This window comes from Typopeltis vanoorti, chromosome 17 (genome assembly GCF_054136105.1).
Source record: "Typopeltis vanoorti isolate ZY-2024b chromosome 17, IOZ_Tvanoo_1.0, whole genome shotgun sequence".
In the NCBI taxonomy this organism is placed as follows: Eukaryota; Metazoa; Arthropoda; class Arachnida; order Uropygi; family Thelyphonidae; genus Typopeltis; species Typopeltis vanoorti.
The window spans coordinates 53,840,071-53,859,043 of NC_143565.1; the positions used below are offsets into that span (position 1 = coordinate 53,840,071).

At 35.4% G+C, this 18,973-nt stretch overlaps 1 protein-coding gene across 1 annotated transcript in view; it reads right to left on the minus strand.

Moving 5' to 3' along the window:
- The window catches only part of LOC150097399 (proteasome activator complex subunit 4-like), a 646,748-nt gene that overhangs the window by 137,493 nt on the left and 490,282 nt on the right, over positions 1-18,973 (minus strand). The window contains exon 36 of the mRNA XM_090407543.1: positions 1,261-1,365. Within this exon, the coding sequence (XP_090263669.1) occupies positions 1,261-1,365 (105 nt within the window). The remainder of the gene's footprint in view (positions 1-1,260; positions 1,366-18,973) is intronic.

Sequence of the window (18,973 nt, forward strand, 5' to 3'; positions counted from 1 at the left end):
TGAACACAAAAAATATATCCGACACTTTCGCTATGGCAAGTCGGGTCTGGCAGACCATGCTTTGGATACCCCAGAACACAGGATCAATTGAAAAAAACAAAAGTAATGCACAGAAGCTTCTACAAGTCAGAGAGGTTGTTCCTGGAATCAACAGAAGCCTTAAAACATACTCCGAACCTTAACAAGTATGGCTGTATAAATCTACCAAAGATTTGGGAGACAGTCATTCTAAGACCAAATCAATAATTATTATTTTATTTTATTTTTTTCAAACTTTCTAAGACTATTATTTGGACTATTATTACAAAACTTTGAACTTTTTTTTTTTTCTTGATGGCATCCTATTAGGACTTTAGTCTTGTGTTGCACGCTGCAATTACTTATACTAGCCCCGCTGTTACACCAGATTGTGGATGTCTTGCATTTGTAACAAACTTTGTGTTGTGTGCTGGTATTATATCCAAGATGCTGGATATAATACCAGCGAAACATTAGCTTCTAAGTTAATAAATAGTTATTTTCTTATCCATCTGTGTTCATATCAATACCATTAAATCTATTACAACATGTCTGACGAACACATAAGCTTATCCACTTGTTTGATTCTAATAAGTCATTCCAGATGATGTTCCTCTATTTGTACTAGGGGCAAGCTATCCTATTTATTTGGCATCTATCCAACAGCATGGAAGGAAGCTTTTATCCAGTCTGTTTCAAACAAGGGAGATAAAAGTTCAGTCATTAAATTATCTTCATATTGATCCCACTTTAATACTCTTGAAAGTGGAACAGTGGGTAAGGTTAGCAAGTGAGGACAGCAAATCTTGCTAACTTTACCCACCTTTGGATTAACACATGGAAAGATTTGGAGAATTTCATGTGGTTTGCCACTTGATATTTCCAAAGCATTTGATTGAGTTTAGCATCATGGCTGCCTTCTTTCCAAGTTTCTTATCAAAATAATAAATAAAATATTACACAATATCATCATTCTGTGTATTAATACACACACACACACACACACACACACACACACACACACACACACACACACACACACACACACACACACACACACACACACACACTTTTTTCACTTCTCTGAAAATAAGTCTCAAATGCATCTGTACATAGGACTTCAAATTTAAACAATAAGAAAACACACACACACATACGTGAGTGTGTGTTTTAAAAATACAATAATCTAAGAACCTTATAAGAGTAGTTTCAGAATTTTAGTAAAAACAAAAGTGATCTTACAGAAGCTGTGGCAATACATGTACCCCAATCCATCAGTGTCTCAGGAGTTATGTTATTGAAAGCTGTCCTAAGGATTGGTGTCAGAGTCTTTTGTAATAACACCATCTAGAGAAAATAAATATATAATTAAACCATCTCATATAAAGAGGACATATTCAGTACTAATTACATGCATGCATTCAAGAACAAATCACTTACTCACTCTGCTACATCCCATTTGAGAATTGGATAGATGCCCATTTGGCATCTATCCAACAGCATGGAAGGAAGCTTTTATCCAGTCTGTTTAACAAGGGAGATAAAAGTCAGTCATTAAATTATCTTCATATTGATCCCACTTTAATACTCTTGAAAGTGGAACGGTGGGTAAGGTTAGCAAGTGAGGACAGCAAATCTTGCTAACTTGAGAACACATTTATAAAATGTGTTCTCAAATGTGATATAGCAAATACAAATGTCAGCAGTATGGTAATTGGACTAGCTGCATTTGAATGATCATTAATAAAACCAAGCGAGTTGTTTTAATTAAATCAAATTCAAGCCACATACACGCCCTGAGATTCTGCCATTGTGCATTTCTTTTGCTCAGCCAAATGAAAGTAGATGGTTTATAGGCACTGTGTTAACAGAGCGACATACCAGCTGCAAGATGCTTGTACATCTCATTCATCTCTTCCAATTTCTGCATTAAGGATTGAGACTGACACAAAAATGCTTACCGCATGCCTCTTCGTTTGCCAGAAAGATATCAGAAGAATTCCTGAAATAGCTTGGATACTAACAAGTCTTCTGGTCCTGATGTATTTTCAATTGTGCTTAAAATTTTATTCTCCTGAACTAACACACTCATTCTGTTTAATCTTTTATATTCATCTGGACTCTATCCTTCAGCATGGAAACAAGCCTATATTCAACCTTACCATACAATGGCCAATCACAATTGCCTCAGTTCTATCAAAAATAATGAGAAGGTCATCAATAATCAAGACCTTCATTATCTTGTTGAAGATCCCAGGGAATCAGTGACCATTAAAATGGATTCCACCATTCTTGTTCCACAACAGATCTCCTTGTCGACATTAACCATTTGTAGATCCAAGATATGGAGAAGTCTGGTGAAAAACCAATATGCTCACTTCAGCTACTTCTAAGGAATTTTATCATGTATAGCACAAACGTCTACTTATCAAATTATCATTGTGTGGTCTGCCATTCACTCTTTGAAACTGGTTTGCTAATTTCCCCAGTAGGCATTCACTGTATGTCACAGTGGGTGGCATCCTTTTTTTCAGATTTACCCACCATGCATGGAGTACCATAGGATTCTGAACTTTTACACATTCTCTTTCTCCTACTGATAAATGACTCTCCCTCTATCATTAACATCAAATCTTATGCGTAGATTTGCTGATGACAATACTCTCTATTTGTTTTGCATTTGACAAACCTCACAGTGTACATATATGTTAAGCTACATCATCCATAATCACAGCCTTAAATACTGATCTCCTTGCTATATTTGAGTAAGGTGCAAACAATCTTGTCAATTACAAGACCACTTTAATCTCCCTTCACTTTAAATACCTAGATCACAGCTCTATCTCATTGTTTTTGATCACTTGCTCACAGATGGCACTAATGTGCTTTAGTTTTTGCAGCCTCTCATGTGTGAGATTGATATATATATATATATATATATATATATATATATAAACTTGTACAAATAGCTCTAACTGATTTTTTAAAAAATCTTAGAGTGAAATTATAGTATAGAAGCTACCAGCATAACAATAAGGATATAATATGTACAATTCACAGAATAAACTGTATTATTATTATTATTATGTGACACCTCCAAGAATTCATTTTGGGAGGGCAATCTACTCCATTCCACTATAACACCAACAACAGTTTTTTTGTCTGTAAATTGTGTGTGTTCTTCATGGCTGATTTGCCTGTATATAGGATGAGAAACCTGAGTTTCTGGGAAAGAAAACCTTGCTATCTCCATACAAAATCAGCTGACTCACTTTCAAGAAGTGACACACACACACACACACACACACACACACACACACACACACACACACACACACACACACACACACACACACACACACACATCACTTCTATATATATGAAAAAAGTCCATATATATATATAGGTGTCATGATGAGAATCGAATGTAGGTTTTTTCCAATCAAAGGGTGCATGCAATGTATGACAGAACTTCCGATTGTGGTATGGAGGCACTTCTGTAGTGTATTTTTAGCTACAGTTAATAATATTAATAACTTCTTAGTTATTAATATTATTAATAATTAAGTTTAGTGCATGCTTTTTTAATTTTTTTTGAGCATATGACTATTCTTTCACATCCTTTTCTCATTTAGAATAATTTTTGAACAAAAGTAATTTTTTTTAAAAATCAAAGTTTATCCACCTACTCATATGACTAATTCTTATTTTAAATTATGATTCAACTTTAGCAACATGGTATAAATCAGCTAAGTACTGAAAAGTATTAGTTTTCTTATTTCAAAAGAGATAATTTTTCAACATATTTGCTATTTCCTGAAAGAAATGCAGATATTAACTTTCTGACATTAATTTTAATGACATAGCTTGCCAGAGAATCGCTAATTTAGAATCCCCTGCTTTTGACTTTCTCTGGTCTCTGGGTCAAAGTTTCCTTCCTCCATTTAGTAACATTCATTTGTTGCATTTACCAATCTCAAAAAACACTGATAATCACTCAGACTTTCTCATATGCCTTTACACAAAACTCGACCATCTATAACCTAGTTATCAAACTAGCAAGATCATCTTCCTAGGCAATCTCAACATCTACAATACCAACTGACTCTCCTTTCCAACACCAATGAAGCTAGACGAGAAGCAGAGGTCTTTGCTATAAGTAATGACTAATACAAATTGTACATCTACCCACTTGAATTTGTGATAACACACTTCACTCTCCAAATATTCTTGATCTCTTTTTGACCAGTTCTCCTTCTAGATACATTATAACACCTGCTTCGAATGGGTCACAGAATTGTTTTCACTGGTATGAAAGCTTTCATCCCTTGTTCAACCCCAAAATCCTTATTGCTTTCCAAGCCCTAATTCAACAGTGCAGCCAAAGGGAAAAAAAAAAAAATTCAGTTTACTGCAGGTGGCTTGCACCAAAATAGAACTTCAGCTTCATATTCCATCTATGCCAAAGCATGCAACATATGTAAAACAGTCATCAGCAGATCCAAATTAGGATTTATAAAGGCCAACAAGAAAACTTGCCTCGTATACAAATGGAAGCCTAAGCCACTGGGTGCAACTTCTGCTCTCCTGCCCTTCCACCTCTTTCTCATACTGATGGTGCCACTGTTACCTCACCCAAAGAGAAAGTTGACCTCTGGTATCACTCTTTTCTTCACACTCCTGCATAGATGAATAAGGGAAATCACCTCCTACTATACTGGAATCTAAGTATAGCATGCCTCCTGTAGTTTTTCAACAAAAAATATCAGAAAATTACTAAATAACCTGATACTAAAAAGTCTTCTAGTCTTGATAGTATCGCTCCAATTGTTCTCAAACATTGTGATTCAGAGCTAACAACTCTTCTGCATCATCTCTACAATCTATTATACATAGCTGTACTTATCCCAATGCATGGAAGCATTCTCATGTCCATCCTATTCCAAACAAGGGAGACAGAAATCTACCATCAAACTACCGACCAATTACCATCACCCATATCCTCTCTAAAATAATGGAGAAACTCTTCAATAGTCAATTTCTCCACTACTTAGAAGCCCACTAATTAATCAGCAACCACCAGAAAAGATTCTGCTGTTCAAGATCCACAACTGACCCTGCTGCTTATATCACCCACCATTGGACACATGCCATGGAAAGCATTGGAGAAACTTGTGTTGCTGCTCTTGACATTTCCAGAGCTTTCAACCATGTCTGGAATTGACCCCCACTAAACAAATTGCAATCTTTTGTAATTAGGTAGCCAGCTTTCTCTCTGGTCATTCTCTGTGAGTCATGGTAGATGCCTCCTCTTTGTGCTTCATCACTAATGCTGGAGTGCCTCAAGGTTCTGTCCTATCATATTTATTTATTATCATATTATATTATCATATATATCATATTTTTATTAATAAATAAATAGTTAAAAAGCATTAATAAATTGTTATAAGGAGTGATAAATAAAGTACAGGTATCCCTTGCTTAATGCGGGATTTGATTAATGTGGCAAGAGTTGTGATTAACGCACCTTTAACCCTGCAGGCCTCGCAGCTGATCTGAGAGATAAATGCAAAATGTTTAATATAAATATTCTTAAACAATTCAGTGTATAGCTTGGAGATAATGAGTAGCTGTGCATTCATATGTTATGAGTGATATTCCGCACTGTTTTTTGCTGTCAGTTTGGTTTAACACATGTTATGTAAAGGTTTTTGATATTTGACAGTAAACTGTATCTGAGAGATACTGCGACCTCTGATGTCAGTATAGTATGGTTTAGTTTTTTTTTTTTTTTTATTCTTCATTTAATAATTTCTTGATTGTAACTGAAAATAAATAAATCATCATGTATTACTGAAATAGAGAGCCAAAGGCTTATTTATCATACATGTCCTCTAGGAAATGTGTTTTACATTATGGAAAATACTAAGGGAAGTGATCTGGAGCTTACTCCACCTTTACTACGAGTTGCCCATAAGGTTGCTTATGCTTGCATCCACCGAAACTTTTAGTTTCTATAAATTAGGAATGAAACTTTTGTAGTTTCTATTCGGCCATGAAATAATGTTGAATTCAATATTCACTTTAATTTGTACCATCATGTATTATATTTGCAGTGTTTTTCCTTTATGTTTTATTGCTTGTTTGCCGATAAGAAAAAAACTAAAACTGTTCAAACGACACTTGATAACTTCTTTTGATAAAAAAAAAATTGCAGTAAATAATGTAGGTACAAGTATTTATTAAACATTCAGTTTGCATTCATTTTTTTATCTTTCCTAAAAGAGTACCATATAAAACGAATTATTAATACAGTAATCGATCATGGACGAATTGTAATTTTTACCATTGATTATTAGATTTGATTAATGCGATTTTCATATATGGGGTAATATTGAGGAATTACTTAACCGTGTTAATCGAGGGATACCTGTATATGTACAAAAAATAGAGTATCTATATATTAAAGATATTAATAAATATTATAAGATAAATGAGTAAATAAAATGTATATAGAAAGGTTTAGTATATACAATGCTGTATCTACACATAAAATTAATTCTTTGTAAAAATTAAAAACATCATGCAATTTGCCCGAGTCTGATAACATCTGCCTGAGTGTATAGTGCTCAACCAGATAAGTAAAAATGCCATTCCTCTCTCATATGAAGTACCTTACCACTCCACCAGAATACGACTAATAGTGAGACGGGTGTTGCCTTTTTCACACACAGTTGGGAAATAATCTTACACAATAAGCATGAAGCATAAAATGCTTCATACTTATTGTTAAGATAGGTACAGGTAATACAAATCTATATTAAAATTAAAATTTAGGGGAAAAATTTCCCCTAAATTTTAAGAGAAAGAATGATTATGAAAGAATAGCTTTGCTCAGTATTGATGGTAGGAAAGTGACAGATGCAGAAGAGTTGAGAAATAGTTGAGTTACTATGTGATCACTTTAAAAGGGTGTATTGTCCAGATAGAACTTTGCAGTTACTGATGTGTCACAGGCTGATGTGAGAATTAAGGTAGATGAATGGGAGGTATATCAGCTTGTGTGCTACAGGAATGTGAAAGAGAACTGGCAGTGCCTCTGACAATGTTACTTAATCTAAGACTCAGCTCTGGCAAGGTTCGAAGGGAGTGAAAAGAGGGCAAGATAGTTCCATTATATAAAGGTAGCACCAAGACAGAAGTAGCAAATTACAGACCAATTAGTATCTCTGAAGTGGCTTAAAGGTAAAATTAAGGAATGGGTGGAGAGGAATATAATATTCTACAGGGGACAGCATAGTTCTGTAAAAGGTATGTCCTGCCTCATTAATTTATTCACATTTTAAAATGAGGTGAGAGCAAAATTGGCTAAAGTAAATGGTTACAGCTTTATACTGCTGGACTTTGCAAAGGCATTTGACAGAATATTGCATGGAAAACTATTATAGAGTTGGAGAAATGGGACTTGATACAAAGATGATAGTATAGATAGAGGACTCACACTCATTAGTCATGCAATGAGTCTTTTGATTCCATGGAGATACCTATATAATCTTCTTCTTCTTCCTATCATGGATTTTAGGCCAAGTGGCCTGTTCCACTCTCATGCCATCGCTTTCTTGGTCTTCCAGTCGTCTTTTTCCATGTAGTATTTTTAGCAGTCCGCTATTGTCCATTTGATTTAGATGTTCTAGCCATGTTTGTTTATATTTACTTATATAATGGTTAATTGGTTTTATATTTAAATTGTAAAATTTCTTCATTTATTTTATGATCCCACTTGGTATTTAAGCAGTTTTTCTGAGAAATTCCATTTCTATTGTTCGAATCCATTTTTCATTCTTCTTTTTATGTTTCACTTCATTTAATAAAGTAGTTTTAGACAGAACGTTATATAGTCTGATTCTGGTGTGTTTTTTGTATTAAGGATAGTGTAAATATATTATTTATTATGCTGTTTACTTTAACAAAATTTGATATTTTAATGTCTATATCTTTTTCATCTTCATAACCTGTATAATAATAATACAAACATAATAATCACATTTCAAACATGCTTTAAAAAAATGTAAGATAAATTATAGGTATTTTATTTTTGGTAATATGAGAACACTCATATTACCAAAAAGTTGCAAGAAATGTATTCTAAAAAATTCTAAAGTAAGATTGTAACAAATGTTTTTTTTTTTTAAATTTAATTTTGTGTGTGTGTGTGTCATATGAGAAAGAGTGTAATGCACTCTCATAGCAAATACTGTACACTGATCTGAAGGCAAATGGAGAAAATTGATAATTGATATAGAATTGATGTGTGTATATTAGAAGAAAATACATGCGTGCGTGCACGCACACACACAGTAAAAAAAAAGAGCCTGTGAAAAAGAATCAGTTGATATATATATATATACTGAGATCAATTGAAAAGTAGAAATATGAAGTGTAAGTTTCATTCACCATTACAGATATCTGCAATCTAAGAGAAAGCTGGCTATTCAGTTGCAGAATAAGAAGACAGACCAATGGATGAAAACTTACTTAATAAGCACGACTTGAGTTTCTCTAAACTTTTCCATGCCTTTTGTTCAATTATGGGTAACACAAGTGAGAAGATCTACTATTCATCAATATTGAATGAATACATATTGATGACTATTTATTAGCTAAGTCATCTCAAGTATAAAATGCAAAACTTGATTGTTAAGGGATTTTGCTAGCAATTTTCTAAATAATTACAAAAATACCATACCACATCAGAATACTTTTTAGTATCCATATGAGACAAGATCATTCTGATCTATTTTTGGTGAATAATTATATAAAACATTGAATGTTGACTTTGGAAGGGCATTTATCGAGATGTTTAATGCAAGAACTGGAGAGAGAAAAAAAGAACACAGGATAGTGGCTTTCTGTGGGTAATGATGTAAGATAGCCACCTGATTACAAAAGAGAGATGTAAGGTTGGACAAAAGTTAAGACAACACCTTTAGTTGTCTTTGGAACATGGCTGACACAGGACATGGCACAAGTTTCTGCTTTCTGGTTCTTTCAAAATGAAAGCCACATGAAATAGGCTTGACTCTTCTCTTGAAGAGCCTTGCTACATTTCATGGAGAACCATAGCTTAGGAAACAAGGGGCATTCTGTGCCTAGGAGAAATGTTTCATGATGTGCTCAGTGCAAATTTTGGATCAGGAGAATAGAAATATAATCCAAAAAAGGAAATGAAGTTAAAACATATCACACTGAGGAAGAAATCAAGAATGCTTGGTTAGTATTAGGATTCGTTAGGACTATGTGTTATTCTGGAAGATCTGAACAATTTTTCAGATCTGAACATAGTTAGGACTATGTGTTATTCTGGAAGATCTGAACAATTTTTGTGATATCTGGTGATAGCAAATTTCTTGGCATCTCTATTTTTCTAGATCTGTATTCCTGGAAAAGGCAAGCCAATTGGAATTGTGAACACTCATCATCATCATCATCATACGTATCAAGGATTTAGGCCTAGTATGGCCTGTTCCGGCCTTAGAAGTCATCGTTGAATCGTTTAAGAGGACGTCCTGGTTTTCTTTTTCCTAATGGCTTGTACTTTAAGGCTTGTTTTGGTAATCTTTCTGTTTTCATTCTTTGAACGTGTTCCATCCATCTATGTTTATATTTTTTAATTTTTTCAATTACTGGTTCTTGGTTTAATTCTTTCATAATATCTTTGTTTCTTTTGTGATCAAATAAGGTATACTTTGCAGTTTTTCTCATAAACTTCATTTCTGCTGTTGTTAATCTTTGTTTGTCTTTTTGTTTTATTGTCCAGATTTCGCTTCCATACATTAAGACCGGTAGGGCTAATGTATTGTATACTTTTAGCCTGGTTTGTTTTTGAACTAGGTTTGGTTTAAATATAGAGTTAATTACTCCTGTTATTTTTAAATATTTTGCAATTTTTATGTTTATATCTTTTTCATTTTCATAAGTGATCATACATCCTAGGTAGTTAAATGAATTCACCTGTTCTAAGATCTTGTTATCTAATACTATTTTAGTTCTTGCTGGATCTTGTCCTTTAAAGGCCATAGTTTTTGATTTTTCCATTGATCATACCATAATCTTTGGATATCTCATTTAGATTTAAAATAGCTTTCTGTAAGTTATCTTCAGAATTTGTAATTATTATTTGGTCTTCTGCAAAGAGGAGAGTGTTTAAGTTAACTGTAGGTGAAAGTTTAATTCCTTGATGTAAATTTTTACTCCATTTTATTATTATTTCATTTAAGTAGATATTAAAAAGAGTTGCAGAGAGGGGACATCCCTGTCGGACCCTTGGTTTATCTCTCTTGTATATGATAGCTCATGATTTAATCTTATTTGTATTTGATTATTTTCATATATACTTGTGACAGCTTTTAGGATATTATTTGGTATTTGTCTTTCTTTTAATATGTTAAATAATATGTTTCTTTTAACTTTGTCAAATGCTTTTTCAAAGTCAATAAATGCAATATGTGTTTCTAAATTATATTCTCTTCTTTTCTCTGTTATTAATTTTAGGCAGAAGGCTGGATCTATACATTATTGTCCTTTTCTAAATCCATTTTGTACCTCTAGAATAAAGTTTTCGGAATATTTCATTAGTTTGTTATTTAATATTCTGCTGTATATTTTGTAACATGAATTTAGTATACTGATAACCGCTATAGTTTTTAGGGTCATCTATATTACCTTTCTTAAAGATAGGAATCACAATTGCTTTTTTCCATTCTATTGGGGGAATACCAGTTGCGTAAATTTTATTTAAAAATAATAAGAGTCTTCCTTTGAATCTTGTTCCTGCGTATTTATATAGTTCTGAACCTAGCTTATCTTCTTCAGGTGATTTTCCGTTTCTTGTTTCTTTCAGGCTGATTTCTAATTCTTCTTCAGTTATTTCCTTTTCATTTTCGTTAAATGGCCTGGTTGGCCGAGTGGTTAGCATATCCGCTCTCTAGCCAAAAGGCTGTGGGTTCGAATCCCACCGTGGGCATGGATGTTTGTGATCGTCTGTGAAAGCACTAGTGGTGGTAGTAGTTAGCATTAGATGGTGTTGGTGTTAGATGGTGGAGTAGTGAGACAAAGAGTTGTAGAGTTGATGCCCTCCCTTAATGAGTCTTTGGACTCCCTGGAGGTGTGATATATTTTTTACTGAGTCTATTAGAGAGCAAAAGGAAAGGGTGAAAGAAATGATTGTTGTGGCAGGTATGAATGATTTGAAAGGAGATAAAATGGAAATGATAGAAGACCTGAATGAATTGTTTGAGGTAGCAAAAGAAAAGAGTTAAAATGATTAGTCTTTTGCCACGGTATGACAGTGAAATGTTTAAAAGGAGGGCCATAATTGCGAATGACTTTATGCGAGGGTTATGTATGACGAGTGGCGTGGAATTCGTGGAAGTGTGGAGTGAGTTTGATGGGCGAAAGGATCTATATAAGATGGATGGCATGCATTTGAATGGTTATGGTGTAAGAAGACTTGAGAAAATGTTGCTGAATGTAGTGGATGTGCAAATTCAGGGAAACTAGATTCGTTAAGGGGGGGAGTAGATATACAGTCCTTAGGGAGGCAGTTGAATGTAAGAATGAATATAATATGCTAGAGCAAATAAGGACAACAAACCAGAGTGGGATAGTTAATATAACGCATCAAGGTAGGGTTGGGGCTAATGGGGGTCTTAAATTCATGTACACTAATACTAGGAACAAGAAGGAAGAGTTTTTGGCCATGGTTGGCACTTCCAGACCACACGTTATTGGTATAAGTGAAACATGGCTGACTGTAGATGATATAGCTAGTGGGATTGCATGTGATGGGTATTGTGTGTTCAGGAATGACAGAGAGAATAAAATGGGGGGAGGAGTATTGTTGATGATAGCTGATGAGCTACAGCCAAGGAGAACAGAAGTTGAATTGCAGGATAGAGAAAAGAGCACATTTGAGGCCATTTGGTGTGAGATTGTGGCTAGCAGAACTAAATATACAATTGGGTGCTGCTATAGACCAGGTGGTGGAAAAGATGGTGGTAACAGTATGCACAAGCAAATAGAAGAAATGAGTGGAAGGAGGGTGATTATTATGGGAGATTTCAACTATGGTCGCATTGATTGGAATGAGGAGAGGACACACGGGAGGAAGGAATTGAATTTTATGCGGTTATTAAGGGATAACTATCTGCGACAGCATGTAATGGAAAATACTAGGGGTCAGAGAGTGCTTGACCTAGTAATTACATCTGAGGATTTGGTTGTAACAAATATGACCACATTGCCACCAATTGGGGAGAGTGATCATAGGGTCTTTACTTGGGAGGTGGCTAAAGGTGTAGAATTTTCAATTAAGACAGGGTACATGTGGAATTATCAGGCTGGAAAGTATGACAAGCTTAGGAGTTTGATTGGCTCAGTGCCATGGCATGTACAACTGCAAGGACTAGAAGTTGATAGTGCATGGGAGGTAGTTAAGAAGTGCTTGCATGAAGCAATGGCTGACTGTATACCTAGAGTCTGAATAATAAATCAAGTAGGAGTTAAATGGATGAATAACACCATTAAGCTTGAGCTGCAAAAAAAGAAACAACTATGAAGGGAATTTAAGGAGAAAGGTGACCGGCAGGCACATGAACGGTATAAAGCGCAGGCCAGAAGAGTGACGAGTGTGGTAAGAAAAGCAAAAAAGGATTACGAAAGAACATTGGCCATGCAGGCTAAAGAGAATCCTAAACAGTTTTTTAGATATGTAGCAAGTGAAAGGAAAAATGTACATGGCAGAATGATTTTAAAGAATGCCGATGGTAGGGAGGTAACTGAATCAGTTGAGATAGCTGAGTTACTGAGTGAGCACTTTGCAAGAATATATCATCCAGGTGGTGACATTGCAGAAACGAATAAACCAGTAGATTATACGGGAATTGTGGTGAATGAAGTGGAGGTGAGTAGTCTATTGCATAACCTCAATGTCAATACATCTGTGGGATTGGATGGTATACCAGCTTGTGTAGTACGAGAAGCAGCTAAAGAATTGTCAGTATCCTTGACCATTTTGTTTAATTTGAGTCTCAGGTCTGGGTTAGTCCCGAGTGGGTGGAAGGAAGGGAAAATAGTTCCACTGCATAAAGGTGGTTCCAAGACTGCTGTTGTAAATTACCGACCGATTAGCATATCAGGAATCATTGTCAAGGCCTTAGAGAAATTAGTCAAGAAAAGAATACAGGATTGGATAGATGAAAATGGGATATTGTATGGGGACAACATTTTATAACACAGTGACGGCTGAACTGGATAGGGGTAATGGGTTTACAGTGATACTACTAGACCTTGCCAAGGCCTTTGACAGGATACCACATGGAACCCAAATCAGTAAACTGCAGCAGATGGGGATAGATATAGGGTTGGTAAGATGGATAGGAGGGTGGTTGAAGGAGAGATACCAGAGAGTGGTTTATTCAGGAGTGGAGTCAAAAAGACGTCTTGTGACTAGTGGAGTGCCGCAGGGCTCAGTTCTTGGACAACTGCTTTTCAATTTGTTCATCAATGATATTGGAAAGGATTTGAGAGGAAGTGTTCACTTGTTTGCTGATGATGCAAAGTTGGGTAGATCAATTGTGAGTGCACAGGATGTCAAAATTTTACAGGATGATTTGGATAGTTTGGAGGACTGGGCTAGGAAAAATAGATGTCAGTTTAATGTGGCAAAGTGTAAGGTTATGCACTTTGGGGTGAAAAGAATAGCAGCAGTATATCACATAGGTGGAACCGTACTCCAGGAGATTGATGAGGCCAGGGATTTGGGAGTACTGGTGGATAGGGAGTTGAAGTTTAGGGGGCACATTGCAAAAGTAACTAAAACAGCTCACCAAATCAATTGGCTTATGAAAAATACTTTAACATGCAGAGAGAAGCAAGTTGTTGTTCCACTGTATCGAGCCTTGATAAGATCTCATCTGGACTTCTGTGCCCAGTTATGGGCACCAGGGTTTCTTCATGATGGGGAGAAAGTGGAGAGGGTCCAGAGATGAGTGACCAAGATGATAGCAGGTCTGTGGAATGAACCTTATGAGAATAGGTTGAGGATTTGTGGGTTGCAGAAATTGGACGATAGGCAAAGGAGGGGTGATATGATTGAGACATTCAAATTACTGAAGGGTTTTTATAAGATTGATCCAGAAGATATTTTTGAAAATATGACTGGTGGTGGGAGGACTAGGGGCCATGCATGGAAGCTGGGCAAGAGCGTGGTTGACAAGGGTGTTAGAGCTAGGTTTTTTACTTGGAGAGTGGTGAATGAGTGGAATAAGCTTCCAGAGTCTGTTGTGGGTGCTACGACCGTGAATGAGTTCAAGGCAAGATATGATAGATACCGTGTAAATGTTGAATAGTTGTTCCAGACATGATGTTAGGGCCTCCCTCGATGAGTCTGTCGACTCCTTGGAGTTTCCCGGAACAATAATAATAATAAAAATGTTTGCCAGTTGTCTTGTATAAAATATTTGTCTGTCCACAGTTCTGTGTAGTAATTTAGAAATTCTTCTAATTTCGATTCAGTGTTTAATTTTATGTTTTCTTTGGTATCTGCATTTAGGTGTTTCAAAATCTTATATACATTGGGTCTTATTTTATATAAATCATGTTCTAAATTAGAAACAAATTTATTCCATGATTCTCTATGTCTTTTTTCTGACTTCTCTTTTAGCTATGGCTGTTATTCTTTTATATTCTATTTCATCATCTAATCTTTTACTGCTTAACCATTTGTAATAGGCTTCTTTTTTCTTTTTGATTATTTCTTTGATTGTATCATCCCAGATCTTCAGTTTTTTTTCTCTTATTGAATTTTTTGATCTTTCCTAAGCTTTCATTTGCTGCTGCATTTAGTATCGTTTTTATATTAAGCCATTCTATTTCTATTTCTTCATTTTTATCTAGATATTGGTTAATTCTTTGTTCATATAGCCATTGTACATTTGTGTCATTCAATAGTCTAGTTTTATAAACAAATGTTTCAATTTTTCTTTCTGTTCTTGTTACTTGTAGCCATTTAGGTGGTAATCTTAATTTTATTTTAACAAGGAAGTGGTCACTGCTTATTTCATATCCTCTGTGAACTCTAACATCTAGTGAATATTTTGATGTCTTTTCATTTAATATGAAGTAATCTAATATTGATTTCCATCCTCTTGCTGCCCAAGTATATTTATGTATGTCTTTATGTTTATAGAAGGAATTCATTATTTTTAGGTTATTATAAACTACAAAGTCAATCAATTTTTTACCATTTCTGTTTAGAGTGTGTTCTCCATGTAGTCCCATATTATTATTAATTTTCGTGTTTCCAATTCTTGCATTTAAGTCTCCTGCTAAAATTATATAATCATTTTTATTTATTTTATTATATATGTTTTGTAGCTGATTATAAAAATCAATATTATCCTGTTCTCTTCCTTCTTCTGGGGCATATAAACCAATTATTGTTAAATAGCCGCTATCTATTTTTATTCTAGCTTCTATTATTCTTTCATTCCATAATTTATAATGTTTTAACTGTTTTGAAAGGGAGTTATGAATCCAAATCACGACTCCTGCTTGTGCTCTTTAGTCTCTGTCGACTCCACTGTATATCACATTAAAATTTTCAGTTCTCATAGTTCCTTTTAATTTCTTTTTTGTTTCAGTGATTAATGCTATTTTAAAATTTCTTTCATTTAATAACTGGTCTAATTCTATTTCTTTATATGCTATTCCTCTTACATTCCAGTTTGCTATGTGTATTATATTTTGTCGTTTCCATTTTTGTTTTCCCTTTTCCATTCCAGGGTCGTTTCCCATAGATTCAATCTGATTATCTTTTTCTGTCAGCTTACAAGTATGGTTATGTTCTCCATGTCAGGGGACTAGCCTGACGATGGAATAGTTCAGTGATAGGGCTGCTACCTTAAGGCTTCTGAACTCGCCTTCTTCCGAATTTAAACTCATAGGAGGAATAGTGAACACTAAAAGCTTCAAAAAAGAATATTTATTAGGAAAGTTAAAGTTGAGAAAATCACCATTAACTCTGGAGGGTTTGCATTTTTCTGAATGTAATCTATTTCTCTGCTTGACTTTTCATGGCTGTTTTTGGAAGAGATGCAGATTATACAGCACAGATTCTTTACAAAGCCATACACACAGAGAAGTTTTATCCAACTCCTCTGCATGTGATCTCATCAGTATCTTTCCTTCCCAAGGAATCTGAGACATTTTTCAGGCATACTTAGCCACCATTGTCAGTTCAGTATATCATCTAGTGGTTAGTCTGCAGAATAACCATTTAAATCTGTATTCTCAAAATTAAGAGATGTTGGATCTCTCCATGATGTTCAGCATAACTGTGAAAAACAACCCTAATGTTGCATACTGGAAGAAATGGGGAGAAAAAGAAAATCAGGACCTTACTCTCATGTTCCCATGCATTATTTTTGGTCACATTAAGCTTTCAAGGCCAGGAACCCAGTGTATGTTATAAGACAACCATATTTATGCCAATTAATCATGTATATTCACAAGACTCGTTTACATGTTTTGTAGGAAGAGAAATCCAATTCTATGGGGGAGGCAAAAACGAAAAAAAAAATGCAATGGAAAGCTGCTGCTAAGGAAAGCATATATACAGGGTGGTTCAAAATTCGATGTACAAACTTTGAGAGAAGGTAGAGAACATCAAAATCAACCATATTCACATAGAAAAGCATGACCAGAAACACCATCCAAAAGTGATAGGTGGTGCTGTTCGGCAGCGCTCCAGGTGAGCAACTGGGACTTCCTCATTCAAGATTTTGATGTCGTACGAAGAACATGCGTTGTTTTACGAATGCTGAGATGGCTATGGATTAGCTGACGGTAATGGACGAGCCGCAGTAGGAATGTATCGTGAAAGGTACAAAAACAGACGTGTAACACATCACCAAATGTTTGCATATTTGCATCAGAATTTGTGTGACTATGGATCATTCAGGGATCGCAGGCATGATAGTGGGCAGCCATGATCGACGCGAAATCCTGCCATCGAAGAGGAGGTGTTGCATTCGATGGACAATCATCCAGAGACAAGCACACTTGCCATTGCATCTGCTATAGGAGTATCTTGATTCAGTGTATTGTGCATTTTGCACTCCTTACATCCATTTCATCTGCAACAGGTCCAGTTACTGATGGCCGAAGATTATCCTCGACATGTGGAATTTGTGCAGTGGTTTTTGCAGAAAAGTGCCACAGACCTGGATTTTCCAACTTGTGCCTATTTCACGGATGAAGTTTCCTTTACCCGTGAAGGGGTCTTAAATCACCACAATGCTCATGTGTGGGCCCATGAGAACCCACACGCTGTGCGATCACATGCTGCACAACAACACTTCGCCATTAATGTATGAGCAGGTATTGTTGCTGACTGTTTAGTCGGCCCATACCTGTTACCACCCCGACTGGACACCCAGAAGTATCGGATCTTTCTGGAAGAAGTTCTGCCGGATTTACTGAAGAATGTTCCAATGACTGTGCATCGGCAGATGTGGCTCCAGCCAATTTTGGCATTTCTGTGCGTCAGTATTTGGACAGGTCCTTTGGGGATTGATGGATTGGGCATAGTGGACCCTGTCACATGGCCCCCATGCTCACCTGATTTATCGAGCACTGATTTCTTTCTATGGGGGATCCTTAAAGCCATGGTGTACAAAATGCCTGTTGCCTCTGACATGGACCTCGTGGCAAGAATTGCCATCGCAGCTGCTAATATATGGGAAACTCCAAGTATTTTCGAAAATGTACGGCAATCAATGTGTCGTCGGTGTCAGGCATGCATCACTGCTAATGGTCTTAACTTTGAGCACCTGATGTGAAACCATATTATGCATCCAACTATTATTGAACTGTTCAGTTACCCCTAATCAAGTTTTTACAATACTTACTGCCTTGTGTTATTTCTGTATCTTTGTGTCCCTGTTAGTACTTTCTTGTCATGCTCTCCTATGTGAATATGGTTGATTTTGATGTTCTCTATCTCCCCTCAAAGTTTGTACATGGAATTTTGAACCACCCTGTATATCTCAGCTAGCACTGTTAGCTATGTGTACAAAATAATATGAAACAATACTTTGTAAAAATGGAAGGAAAAGAAAAACAACTACCCCCCCCCCTCCATTTATATTATAATTATGCACAAAAATAATTATAATTATAGTTTAATTTTTCTTCATCATCAAATTCCTGGTATATACCTCAAGGGGTGTAAAGGATATGAAAGTACTAGATGAAAAATTTACATCATTACTAACTTCCTATCTACAATTTTCCTCCAAATCAGTCTGTCACCTGTCAAGACTCCAATATTATCAGATCTTATATTTCTGTCTTCTAAGGCAGCACTTCCCAAACTGTGGGCCGCGGCCCCCTTGGGGGCAGTAGGTTTTGTTGAGGGGGGCCGTGACATAATGAAAACAAATTTAAAACGTTTTAAGACTAAGTAGATTTTTTTTATTTTAAAAGAAACGTATTTAACTTTTATTATTTATTATTTCTTTTTTTGTTATTTTTTATATTTTAATGGAAAAATTCACACATTGGTGTTGGTTCAAACTTTGCTTCCTGTGTATTTTGGCACTTAATGAATATTAGTAAATATTGCTTATTCATATGTTTCATTTCAAAGCAGTGGTTAATTGTATTTACTTTGAATGCTCTCCAGGGAAGCTCCAAATCTTCCTGGAGAATCCAAATCTTCCCTTTCATCACGCGTTCGTAATCAGGGACTGTTGATATTGACTTTATATACATATCAAAACTTATTTTATATTATCACTGTCATCCGAGCTAGTTTTCTGTTACCAATAAAAGTTTCGCATATACTTCACAATGAAAAAGAGCTTAAACAAGTTCATGTGGGGAGATAGTAACT